Source organism: Mandrillus leucophaeus, unplaced genomic scaffold, assembly GCF_000951045.1.
Source record: "Mandrillus leucophaeus isolate KB7577 unplaced genomic scaffold, Mleu.le_1.0 Scaffold683, whole genome shotgun sequence".
Taxonomy (NCBI): domain Eukaryota; kingdom Metazoa; phylum Chordata; class Mammalia; order Primates; family Cercopithecidae; genus Mandrillus; species Mandrillus leucophaeus.
Window position 1 is genome coordinate 1,480,678 of NW_012107397.1, and position 13,105 is coordinate 1,493,782.

Genomic DNA, 13,105 nt, shown 5'->3' on the forward strand with positions numbered 1-13,105 from the left:
GGAGACACTGTAAGACGTCCTGGACCCAAGGGACGCGCAGGTCCCCTGGAAGCGTCCATCGCATGGACGACCGCATGTGCCTTGCTAGGGTTCCGTTCAGAAAATCCAGGGTCGTTCGCTCATCGCCCTCCACACGACCAGGGGGCGCCCGCGGCCTCCGCCCGGCTAGTTCGCAGGCGTGCGCCTTCTCTCACTGCGCCGGGCTGGGCCATATTCTCAGACCCAGAAGCCGCGTCAGAATTCCACGCTGGCCAATCAGAACTGTCCATGTACTAGCGGGGGCGGGGCTGAAAAGGGAGGAGGAAGATGGCGGCGGGGGCGAGGTGAGGTGTTGGCAGTGGAAAGGGGTTCGGGCTCGGGGGGCGGGGGGACGTGGAGCGATGGCCCGCGCCGGCCGCAGGGGCGGATAAAAAGCCGTCGCGCCGCGGGAGTGGGCGGGAGGGAGAGGGGGTGCCCGAGGGCCACAAGAGTATGACGGGGCTGTACGAGCTGGTGTGGCGGGTGCTGCACGCGCTGCTCTGTCTGCACCGCACGCTCACCTCCTGGCTCCGCGTTCGGTTCGGCACCTGGAACTGGATCTGGCGGCGCTGCTGCCGCGCCGCTTCTGCCGCGGTCCTAGCGCCGCTCGGCTTCACGCTCCGCAAGCCCCCGGCAGTCGGCAGGAACCGCCGTCACCACCGGCACTCGCGCGGGGGGTCGTGCCTGGCCGCCGCCCACCACCGGATGCGCTGGCGCGCGGACGGCCGGTCCTTGGAGAAGCTGCCTGTGCATATGGGCCTGGTGATCACTGAGGTGGAGCAGGAACCCAGCTTCTCGGACATCGCGAGCCTCGTGGTGTGGTGTATGGCCGTGGGCATCTCCTACATCAGCGTCTACGACCACCAAGGTGAGGCCCAGTGCGGTGGTGGGTGGTGGCCGAGGTGTCTTGGACCGCTGGACCGTCTGGCGGGTGGTGCCCAGGGCGTGAGTTGCCGCGGTCTCTGCAAATCACAGCGCTAGCGCTTTCAAGGAAGGGAGACAAGCTTTATTGAACACCTACTAAGTCGCTGGATTTGACTCGGTAGGTTTTTAACGTTTTAAAAATATCCCTTGGCCGGGCGCGGTGGCTCATGCCTGTAATCCCAGCACTTTGTGAGGCCGAGGCGGGCGAGTCACCTGAGGTCGGGAGTTCGAGACCAGCCTGACCAACATGGAGAACCCTCGTCTCTACTAAAAATACAAAATTAGCCGGGCGTGGTGGCACATGCCTGTAATCACAGCTACTAAGGAGGCTGAGGCAGGAGACTCGCTTGAACCTGGGAGGCGGAGGTTGCGGTGAGCCAAGATGGCGCCATTGCACTCCAACCTGGGCAACAAGAGCGAAACAACATCTCAAAAAATAATAATAATAATAATAACAATAACAATTAAAATACCCCTTATTCGTTATAGTAGCTCAGTAATGTAGACGGTATTTGTATACCCTTGTCTCCCAAGAGGGAGCAAGGTTTAAAAACATTAACTGATTTGCCCAAGGCCACAAAGATGGGGCCTTGGGCAATGGGGATATTGGAATTTTAGCCATTCTGTGCTTTTTCACAATCTTTGCCTTCAGTTACACCACAGTGTTTCTTTAAGAGAACTTCCAGGCGCTGTTCTTAAGTCGCAGTCAGGCTATAGAGGACATAGGCATGGGCTGTGTGATAGGTACTGCAAATGGGAGCGGTTGGGGTCAGGTGGTATTTGAACTGGGTTTATGAAAAATATGTGAGAGATTGGATAGGCAGAAAAGAAAATGGTCCCTTTCTGTCTTGGAAGCCTGGGATGGTTTGTGATCCTTCATCATCAGTGCCCAACACAGTACTTGATAGAATTCTCCTCTCATACGTTTTGAGTTTTTGTAAGTATGAAAATTCAATACTTATTGGGTAGCTACAAACCTAAAGCCCTGTGCTAGGCATATTCCTTGGAATCTTGCATTTAATTCCATGGACTCTCAGGCTTGTTAGGAGGTAGGCACATGCTCACATATTTGATGTGGTTAATAACAATAAGTGTTGAGAGTAAAGTTACTACTGTGAGAAGAGAGGAGAGAAATTATGAATGAAGGAACTTGAGAAGTTCATGCAGTGGAGGTGGGATTTAAGCAGGACCTGGAAGAATAGGTAGGAGATAAGTTGAGGAATACTCAGGTTTGGGATGTCAGGTTTGGGTTTCAATCAGATCTTGAAAGCATTGGAATTTCTTTAAAGATAAAGATGTGAGAAGAATGTTTAGGAGTATTGGTATGAATGGAAGAAAATGAAAGTTTTATTCATTTTCAATAAATTACCTGTGTGCTCTAGAAAAGCATAAATCTTTGTCAGATAGGTAAATTTAAGTGCAGGGTTTTGTCAGAAAGGGTAGGAATAGGCCAGACAGTAACTCTTACAGGGTGATCTCTGATTGCCCTATCATCTTTGCTGCAGCCCGCAAGGAACGTGATGACGCAGTAGCCTGTCATCACCGAGTAATGGTTTGCCCTGTAGGGTAAAGTTTGATATATTCAGGGACTGACATTTATGGAACTTGCTAAAGAACTCAGCAGACCAATAGTAGTCATGAGACTGTTAGAAGATGACACAATCCATGCCTAAACCGATACAACCAGTATTGTCTGGCGAAAGAAAATTAGTGAAGCAAAAGTGGACATCAAAGACATTAAGCAATGTGGTGGATTGATATATAGCCAGGTGATTTAAAGCAAGTATCTTTTAAAGCAAGTATCTTTATCTTCCAGTAGGGGAGGAAAATGTATAGCTAAATTGTTTGACTTGATGACTGTGCCTACTAGTACAGACTATAATGTTGCCACATTTCCTTGTTCCGACAATTCCTGTGTTTAAATTGCTGATGTGATTCAGAAGTATCCTGTGTCATGGTTGCTAAAAGAAAAATGATTGCTAATTAAGAGGAAGAAGTAAGCTAAGCCAAGTTTTGACTGAGAACTGAAAGGCACCTTAAGGAGCATTTTTAGTGAAAAGCTGGCAGAATTTTGTGTCTTAACTGTAAAATAAGTTTTTTTTGTTTGTTTGCTTTTTAAAGGAATAAGGAATAATATTCCTGAAATAAGAGACCTTCAATTAGTCCATTCTTGGTTTTGATTCGTTCATGCATTCATTTACAGGTGACAGTCGGGGTCTGTTAAGTACCAGATACTCTTCCAGACATGGGAATGCAGCAGTGTACTCATGGAACTTAGATCTCAGTGGGAGTCTGACAAATAATATACGTGGGTAAATATGTGGTAGTGTAAGTGCAATGAGGAAAAATAAAGCAGGGAAGGGAAGATAGGAATGTTGAAAGTCAGTGGTGTAGGAAGGGGTACAGTTTTACGTAGGGAGGCCAAGGAAAGGCTCAGTAACTTTGAATGTAGACTTGAAAATATAGGCCCTGTGGATATGTAAGAATTACTCAGAGGGAGTATAGACACATAAGTTTTATTTAGTGTTTCTTTTTCAATGTTTCTTTTTTTTTTTTTTTGAGATGGAGTCTTGCTCTGTCGCCCAGGCTGGAGTGCAGTGGTGCAATCTAGGCTCACTGCAACCTCTGTCTCCCAGATTCAAGCAGCTCTCCTGTCTCATCCTCCCTGAGTAGCTGGGACTACAGGTGTGCACCACCACACCCTGCTAATTCTTGTATTTTTAGTAGAGACAGGGTTTTGCCATATTGGCCAGGCTGCTCTCAGATTCCTGACCTCAGGTGATCTGCCCGCCTCAGCCTCCCAAAGTGCTGGGATTACAGGTGTGAGTCACTGCACCCGGCCATATTCAGTGTTTCTAAATACACGTCTATTTAAGCTTCTTTCTAGATAGATATGTAACATGTAAAAAATCCTGTTGACATAAATGCCACTGGGATACAAGAAGTACAAGAAATGGTGTTTCTTAAGGAGTTTCCACTCAAGTAATGATGTCCATTAAAAATTAACACAAGCTAATATAGAAATGCTAAGTGAATGGCAGAGACTTTATTTAAGGAGCAAAAAATGGAAAATTTCCCAAGTTACCCCCATATTTGTCTGGTAAGGATGGGAGCAACACCTGAGCTGGACCTACTCAAAAAGATAGAATTGGGATTGGCGTGAACAGTGTTCTCTGTGTGTGAATGGGGATTTCACTAATGGCAGCATTCCCATTAGACTAGCTTCAGTAATAGCGTTGAGTAGAGTGTTGGGAGCAGTGAATATAGTAGGTTGATTTATGTAATGAACAGTTGGGAAATGAGGTAAGATGAAGTCTTGGACAGTTATTCTGGTTATCTGTTGCTTTGTAGAAATCTACCCAAAGCATAGTGTTTTAAAACAACGATTTATGTATTGACTTAGTTCAGTTGGGCAGTTTTTCCTTTGGGTTACTCATAAGCTTTCATTCAGATAGAGTCTGGGACCTAAAGGTTTCTCCTTGTGTCTGGTGCCTGGTTTTCGATGGCTGAAATAGATGGGGCAGGTTTGTCATCTGGCTTCACATGGTCTGGAGGTTGTGGCTAGCTTGGGCTTTTTCTTTTAATAGTGGCTTCAGGGTAACCACTTAGCTAACTTCCCGCAGAACGAATGTTTCCAGAGACTTAGCCAAAGGCTGAAGCTGAGAGATATCTTAGGACCTAACCTAGGAAATCGTGCAGTGTTATTTTTTCTATGTTCTCTTGGTCAGAGAAGTCTCACGTCTGTTCTGCATCAAGAAAGTGGAGAAATGGACCTCACCTCTCAATGAGAAAATGGCTTGTGTAGAAAGATTGGGTGAGGATTTGAAGGGGGATTGAGGGGCAACCACTTTGAAGATAAGCTTACTACCTTACATTTTCTCCTGTCCTACACCCCTTTGCCCTCAAATTTGTATTTAAATTCGTTCTAATTATGGTTGAATCTAGATAATAATATTTAATCCTTAGACTAAAAGATCTGTTATATTGACGTTGATTTGATTCTGCCAGCAAACTGATCTTTATGTTTTTCATTTACCTGCAATATTTCTTAATTATAATAGAGTCTGCAAGTAATTCTTCCATCTTTCAGAAATTCGAGTTGTTCTCTCAGGACAGTGATCAGGAATTTTTTGAGCTCAGAATTCTAGCAAGGTTTTGCTGTTCTGTCTATATGATTGTAATTTAAGAAATGACCATAACTGGGATGGTACAAGAACCAGGGGTTGGGGTAAATGGATTTTGTTGTTCTAGTCTTAGCAGTGTTGTTTGCCTGTGTCTCACATGCACGTACACTTGGCTCCAAGTTATCTGGATATGTATTCTTATCTTAAGTGACGGAACTTGTTCTTATTTCCTGGCTTTATTGTGCCTTCCTGGGAACCTTGCTGTTGGTCAGTATTTTTCAAAAGCTGTCTGTGGACCATCCGTGAATTAGTCATTGGGGATGCTTATAAAAAATACAGGTTCAACACATTTAGTAATCAAACTTAATGAGGGAACTGGGACCTGGGCATCTCTGTTTTTATCAAGCTACCTATGTGATACTTCTGCACTCTGAAGTTTAACCCTAACGCAGATCAAAGGATAGTCTGCTACTTGCCTTACATTAGATTATTTGTATTTCATGTTCCTTTTCATGATCGAGGATAATTTGGGATAGGCCTTAGGATTATTTGCTGTAAATTGGAATGAACCAGAATAAGGCATTGCCTTCTGTGTGAGAATTCAACAGTAAGACAACAGATTTTTTTTTTGTGCTGCTCTTTCTAGTGTTATTTCCTTAGTTTATTTAATCGAAGCTAGGTTTCTTTTGAATTGGTTTTTGCATACAAGTTTCTCACAGTAACATTTTAAAAGTCTGCCCAGTGTATTCCACCTTTTCAACCTGTTTCTCAGTGCTTTGCATACCTTTTGCTACATCTGTATTTAGATTATTTAATGTTCTGTCTTCCTGGAACTCCCTCTTCTCCTTTTTTCTGGCAAATGGCTATATGCCTACCAAGAGGCTATTGTCGATCTTTTCTGAGTCAATCCTAAATATCACCTTGTATATTTTTGCCTTTCTTGAGTATTCACTCCCTTTCCTATCTTACTGTATCTCTGAATCTCCTCAGAACTTCAAACATCTCTAAAGGTACTTCTGTTCTCTGCTTTGTGTAGTCATATTTATATGTATATGTACATAAACTTTCTTACTGGTTTATAAACTCCGCAGATACTATCCATCCTTCTCATTTTTGCTTTTCTTACAGAGTGTATCTTGGTGTTATGCATGTAATGAATAGTTAATATGTGTTCTTTGAATTCAAAGAAGGGCTGCATTTCCTGTAGATAAGAATAATGAACTGAGCTGCACTTTATGTTTCCCAACATAATACCCAGAAGCCTTAAAGTAATGGAGGAAAATGAACATAGTTTACCCTAGTTTACTTAGTTGGCACAGTGACGCAGATACTATTGAGAAATATGATTTTCTTAAATTTATTCTTCTTATGTTGAAATACAGAGGTGCCGGAAATATTGGAAGTCTAAATATTGTGATTACGTTTGACATACTGAATAGTACAACCTAGTGTTTATCTTCCCTCATGTGAAAACTCATGTAAGGGAGCAGTCTATTTTTAATCTCTACCTTTGTGTGGTTCACGTCTTGTACAGAATTTCACGTGTATCTTAACGTCCTGAAATGTCCTCTTCACCTTTTTCTGGCAAAGGACTAGCTACCTGTCAAAAGACTGTTGATTCTTTTTTTTTTTTTTTTTTGCGATAGTCTGGCTCTGTCGCCCAGGCGGGAGTGCAGTGGCGCGATCTTGGCTCACTGCGACCTCTGTCTCCAGGGTTCAAGCTGTTCTCCTGCCTCAGCCTTCTGAGTATCTGGGATTACAGGCATACGCTACCATGCCCGCCTAATTTTTCATATTTTTAGTAGAGATGGGGTTTCACCATGTTGGCCAGGCTGGTCTTGAATTCCTGACCTCAAGATGCACCTTCCTCAGACTCCCAAAGTGCTGGGATTACAGGTGTGAGCCATCGTGCCCAGCTTGTTGGTTCTTATAAGTCCATCTGAACTATCATCCTGAAGTAGCCTCTCTTGACTGTTCCATCCCCAGTCTTATTCTGTCTTTGAAAAATTCTATCCCGCTTTTGTTAACTTCTTAAATGACTTTATTCTGTAGGTACCCTTTTGTTTAACTGTAGTACTGGATCTGTGTATTAAAGTAAACCTTGGCTGAGTATGGTGGCTCATGCCTTTAATCCCAGCACTTTAGGAGGCTGACATGGGAGGATTGCTTGAGCCCAGGAGTTTAAGACCAGCCTGGGGAATATAGTGAGACTCCATCTCTGAAAAATAAAAATAAAAAATTAGCTAGACATGGTGCGTGCCTATAGTCCCAACTCCTCAGGAGGCTGAGGTGGGAGGATCACTTGAGTCCTGGAGGTTGGGGCTGCAGTGAACCATGGTTGCAGCACTGTACACTAGCCGGGGTGAAAAAGTGAGACCCTGCCTCAATCAATCAATCAATCAATCACACCTATATCTTAGTAGTAATAGTTATCCTTTGTTGAACTTTTACTCTGTGCTGGATACTATAGAAAAGTGCCTTAAGTCGTTAGCAGTTTTACAGATAAAGAAACGGAGAATTTAAAAGCCAGGTTCCAAATCTAGTAAGGAGCAGATCTAGAATTTGAACCAAATTTTTATTGTGGAGCTTTTGTTCTTAACCATTACATTAGTTTGATTTCCACTGGTAAGAGAATGTGACCACAGTAGTCACTTTTAGTACTATTTCTGATTGTTTTGGGTCATCTTAAAGCCTTGGTAAACAGGCACTTATCTACAGGTCATAGAAATTATTTGTAAAAGATATTTAAAGACTAATAGAAATTTCTTCATCCCACCAGTATACGTGTTCATCCTTTGAGTTATAGGACGCATTTTTTTAAAAACCAACTAAAAATTTCATGTTATGGTGCTCCAGCTTTGTGTTGAGTTGTTACTTTGTCAGGTGAGCAGATTCTGTAAATATATTCTCATTTTAAAAATGTGCAACCAGATGCCGAAAAAACCCACATGGCCTGTTCATTTTACATATCTTTTGTGCTGACAAGCTAGGACTTAAATCCAGCCCTCATTTTGTTATACTTTGTCACCATTACATATACCTGTTCTCTTACGACAGCATTGCAGTATAATTTTCTACAGTATAATTGTTGTTCTGTGAGGTGTCCTGAAGGGCTCTCTCCTGAAATAAAATAGCTTAATGGCCTATGTATTTTGTTATGATTTATTTTCTCTTGACTACTTCAGTCATGTAAAATTTTAATGGTAGATTTTTTTCACTTTAAATTATTGCTCCATAAATACATGTTTTCTTCTCTGAAGGTTGTTCTCTAGTCGTTTTATAATTGGATTGTTAGAGGTAACTTAGGGGTCTAGTTCAAAAAGAAAAAGAGGTAGGCCAATTTTTTAGAACTGGCATTTATTTATAACCAGTGAAGTGCTTAATAATGAGGCGAGATTGTTTCAGTTCTTATCTCATTTTTTCCCTTGTTTGTTCTTGTAAGTACTTGCTATTATTTCTTAAAAAGTCTTTTTCTATAGAAGGGAATGAATAATCACAGTAAAAATTCTAGTTTCAGATTTAAAAGAAACAGTACATGTATTTTAAAAGCCTCATTTTATAGACTTGATTATACATTTCACATACCTTTTAAAATAATCAGTATTTGAGGAATGCAGATAAAATTTACTGATGGAATACTTGTCTAATTGAACTCCTTGTTACTTGGTTCCCTTAATTTAAAGTTATGCATGTCATGACTTTATTATTCAGTTAATGTGTAAGACTGAATACACTATGTAACCTAGTAGGTAGATTAGGCAAATTCAGTTCTACTCTGCTGGCTTCTAATCCATATGTCTGGCTTCTCCTCCTCTGTTGTGCTTTCAAATGTTGTGGTGTCCTAGAGTTTGGAGCTGTATGTATGCCCCTGTCTTTCTGTTATTCACTTTATTGCAACTACTCAACTCTGCTAGTGTAGCTAAAAAGTGGCCATAAGCAAATGTGGCTGTTTTCCATAGCAGTAGTTTGCTGACCCCTGTCCTGCAGATGATCTCCCCAAAGCCATGGCTTTAAATGTCATGTGTGCTGACACGCAGGTTTGGGCTGGAAATACAGTACTGATATCTCCCATAATTCCAGACTTCTGTATCTAACTCCTTGCCTAACATCTACTTTTATTAGGTCAGTCCTATGCCTTATATGTCTAAAACAGTACTTTCGAGACCTAATCCTTGTTTTAGTGTCCATCGCGGCCACCCAAGTTTAAATTACCATTGTTCTTTCACCTGGATTACTGTAGTAGCCTCCTAATTGATCTCTAGTTTTCTATCCTGGTCCCTGTATAATCCATTCTTCACCTACCAGTGAGGTGATCTTTTTTTGATCGCATCATTTGGACTGAATAAAACCCTCCAGCAACTTCTCGTTGTAGTTGGAATGCTTTCGAAGTTCATTACCAAGGCCCACAGGCCCCTTCATGTTATGACCACAGCTGACATCTCTGGTCTCCATATGATACTCTTCTTTCCTCAAATGTGGTGAGAAACCTGACTGCTGAGAGAATATGCAATACAGTGATTGCTATAATAGCAATCACCCGGAAGTATTGATTTTTGTATTTTAAGAACCGGAAAAAAAACAGCAAAAAACTTTTTGTTTCATACAATTGTTAAAATAATCATCAGACTAGCACCAAGGAAGGATACATATTATGCAAGTAAAAAAAGCAGTATACAAAATTGCATAATCACATACACTAGGATTACATATGCATGTGGACAAAGACTAGAAAATACTGAGAAGTAGAAATAGTTGTGTTACAATGGTAAGGTTAGGACATTCCAGCAGTTATGGGGAAGGTTAGGAAATATTCCCTTATTGTCTAAACATTGAACATCTTATTTTTTAAGGCTAGAATTTAAAACAGATGTTTCTTAGAATATAAAAGGAAGTCTTCATTTGGCCCTCGAAATGTATACCTGCTGTATTTAAGAAATAAAAGCGTGGTAGTCTTTCTGAGGTGTAAGTTTGCTAGAATAATTTTCTTCTTTCACGGAAGTTGAAGATTTTGCGGTTTTTCTTTTATGTTTTTCAACTTTTATTGTAGATTCAAGGGATATGTATGCAGGTTCCTTACCTTGGAAATTGAAGATTTTCTTGTGTGTGTTTTGTCATAAATGGCTATTTGATATATCTTTTCTTTCTTGTTTTTTAGAGACAGGGTCTTACTTTTTTGCCCAGGCTGGAGTGCAGTGGTGCGATCATAGTTAACTGCAGCCTTGAACTCCTGGCCTCAAACGATCCTCCTGCCTGAGCCTCCCAAGTAGGTAGTACTACAGGCACAAGCCACCATGCCTGGCTAATCTTTTTTTTATAAAGACAGTGTCTTGCTACATTTCTCAGGCTGGTCTCAAATTCCTGACCTCAAGTGATCCTCCCATCTCAGCCTCCCAAAGTGTTTGGAATTACAGGCATGAGCCACCATGCCCAGCCCATTTAACTTTTTTCTTATATTTCATGCAGTTTACATTTGGAAAATTGAGAGTACATGAAATATAATTTTAAAGAAACAAAACATAAAGTAAAATTCTTTAAGTCATTATTGCAAAAACTTATTTTAGATTCCCAAGTCACTCCTAAAGAATTCAAATATCTGTTTGCCACGTGAAACCTCCTTAAAAGGCTTTTAAAAAAGAGCTGTAGAGTCAGGAGAATCACTTGAACCCAGGAGGTGGAGGCGGCAGTGAGCCGAGATTGCACCATTGCACTCCAGCCTGGGTGAGAGAGAGAGACTCCGTCTCAAAAAAATAAGCCCTAGTCCTAGTTTTTTTGAAAAATACTGCCCATTTATTAAAAGATAGGTTATATTTATTTTATACAATTCAACTTTTTTGGAAGGGAGTTCAAAATTTAATTGTACGGTGGAGTTTAGTATTGTTCCTTTATCAGAGTTAGAAATAGTAACTGAACTGAATAATTAGAGGGATACCTGGATTTCAGGCCAAATTCGTAGATGCTTGCCAAAGACAATTGTTTGACCTTTCTGGGTTTATTTCCTCACCTGTAAAAGGATGTGATAAAGTGATTCTTGAGGCACAATACTATATAATTCTGTAAAATACTGTTTTCTTAAAAATTTGAGTATTTTCAAGTGTTTTCCCTTCATCAGTTATTTCTGAATGAATATGACCTTAGCTTCCTTTTACATAAAATAGCTTTCATAGTAGTTTATTATTTTGGCTTTAGTTTAGATTCTAGAAGGGAAACAGGATGAATTAGATGAATTATAATATGAGAAAAAGAATCTGTACATATACTATGATATTATTAGGGGAATTGCCTGTTTTAGTCAAAGCCAACCTTATATCTTGTATTTCTTGTGTATCATGTGAAATGTGTGTGTGTGTGTGTGTGTGTGTGTAGACATTGAATCCTGAAGAAAACTGTAAGCTTCTAATATTGCTTGTGATTACGTATAATCAGATTTCTGGGTGGGGGTCAAGTTATGAGTTATTGGGAATTATCTTGCCCATAGGGTCTTATCTACACTCACAGCAATTCTCAGAAACCATACCTTTAAATTTCATTTCTGCATCCAAATCAACCAAGACAAAGATTCTGTTCCAATAACTGTATGAAAGTCTTTATAAGAGACGTTTTGTAATTGTGTCTCTCTGTAATATTCTTCCTTTTTTTTTTTTTTTTTTTTGAGACGGAGTCTTGCTCTGTCGCCCAGGCTGGAGTGAAGTGGCACAGTCTCAGCTCACTGCAAGCTCCACCTCCCAGGTTCACGCCCTTCTCCTGCCTCAGCCTCCCGAGTAGCTAGGACTACAGGTGCCCGCCACTATGCCCGGCTAATTTTTTGTATTTTTAGTAGAGACGGGGTTTCACCGCGTTAGCCAGGATGGTCTCGATCTCCTGACCTCGTGATCTGCCCACCTCGGCCTCCCAAAGTGAATATTCTTTCCTTTTAATGGAACTTTTGCCTGTGTGCAATAAGGAAGTGTCTGCTTTTTTTGTGGCATGTTCCTGGAAACCTAAGAAAAATTCCATTCAGTGACATGTTCCTTTATGTTTCATTGTTCTTAAGCGGCACTTTGTACATTGGTAATTCAGTTGATTAAATAAACATTGAACTGCTATATGGAAAATATGGGAAAAGAGATGAGTAAGCCACACATTCACAAATAAGACTACAGTTTAGTCGAGGGGAGGGTGGAGAGATTTAAGCTATAATAAAAAGCAGAATATTAGTTTATTAACAATTTTAAATGAGTGTACACGGAGGAGTTGAGAGTGAGGGTAAGTCAGAGGAGGAATGGGGCACATCTGGCTGGGGAATTGGGAAAGGCCTCTTGAAGGTAAGTGACATTTCAGCTGGCCTATGAAGAATTAGGAGAATTTAATAGGCCTGGGCTTGGGGAAGTGGCATAAAGGATGGAGGTTGGAGTCACTCTATGTGTTTTTGAGGAACATAGGCAATTCTAATTCGTGGGGATAAAGTATTATTGAGAAATGGAAAACTTCATTTGATTTGTGTTCAACAAGCCTGGAAACATAGGCTGGAATGTTAATGTTGGACTGAGCAGTTTGTTCTTAATACAGTAGGCATTTTAGGAACCATTTAAGATACCGAAGTTGGAATGTGCCAGGATTGAATAAATCTGGTGTTGAAGCTAGCAGTACTTAATAGAAGGGGGCAGGAACACCCACAGAAGTTGCTTATAATATTATAAGGAAGTAGGCTGGGCTGGTTGCTCATGCCTGTAATCCCAACACTTTTTGAGGCCCGAGGAGGAAGGATCACTTGAGGGCCAGGAGTTAGAGATCAGCCTGGTCAACAAAGCAAAACCCTGTCTCTACAAAAATAAAAAACTTAGCTGGGCACAGTGGTATGCACCTGTAGTCCCAGCTACTCAGAAGGCTGAGGCAGGGGAATCACTTGAGCCTAGAGGCTGGAGGCTGCAGTCAGCTGTGATAGTCCCACTGCACTCCAGCCTGGATGACAGGGTGAGACCCTGTTTCTTAAAAATATGTATGTATATATATAATAAAGAACAGCACAATGGCTGGGAACCGTGTGCGCAATGGACAGAAAA

General features: G+C 41.2%; 1 protein-coding gene across 1 annotated transcript in view; it reads left to right on the forward strand.

Annotated features, from left to right (window-relative positions):
- The first annotated feature begins 260 nt into the window (after positions 1-260).
- Positions 261-13,105, forward strand: part of NUS1 (nuclear undecaprenyl pyrophosphate synthase 1 homolog (S. cerevisiae)) — a 31,828-nt gene continuing 18,983 nt past the window's right edge. The window contains exon 1 of the mRNA XM_012002352.1: positions 261-886. Coding sequence (XP_011857742.1) covers positions 472-886 — 415 coding nt within the window. The 5' untranslated portion in view covers positions 261-471. The remainder of the gene's footprint in view (positions 887-13,105) is intronic.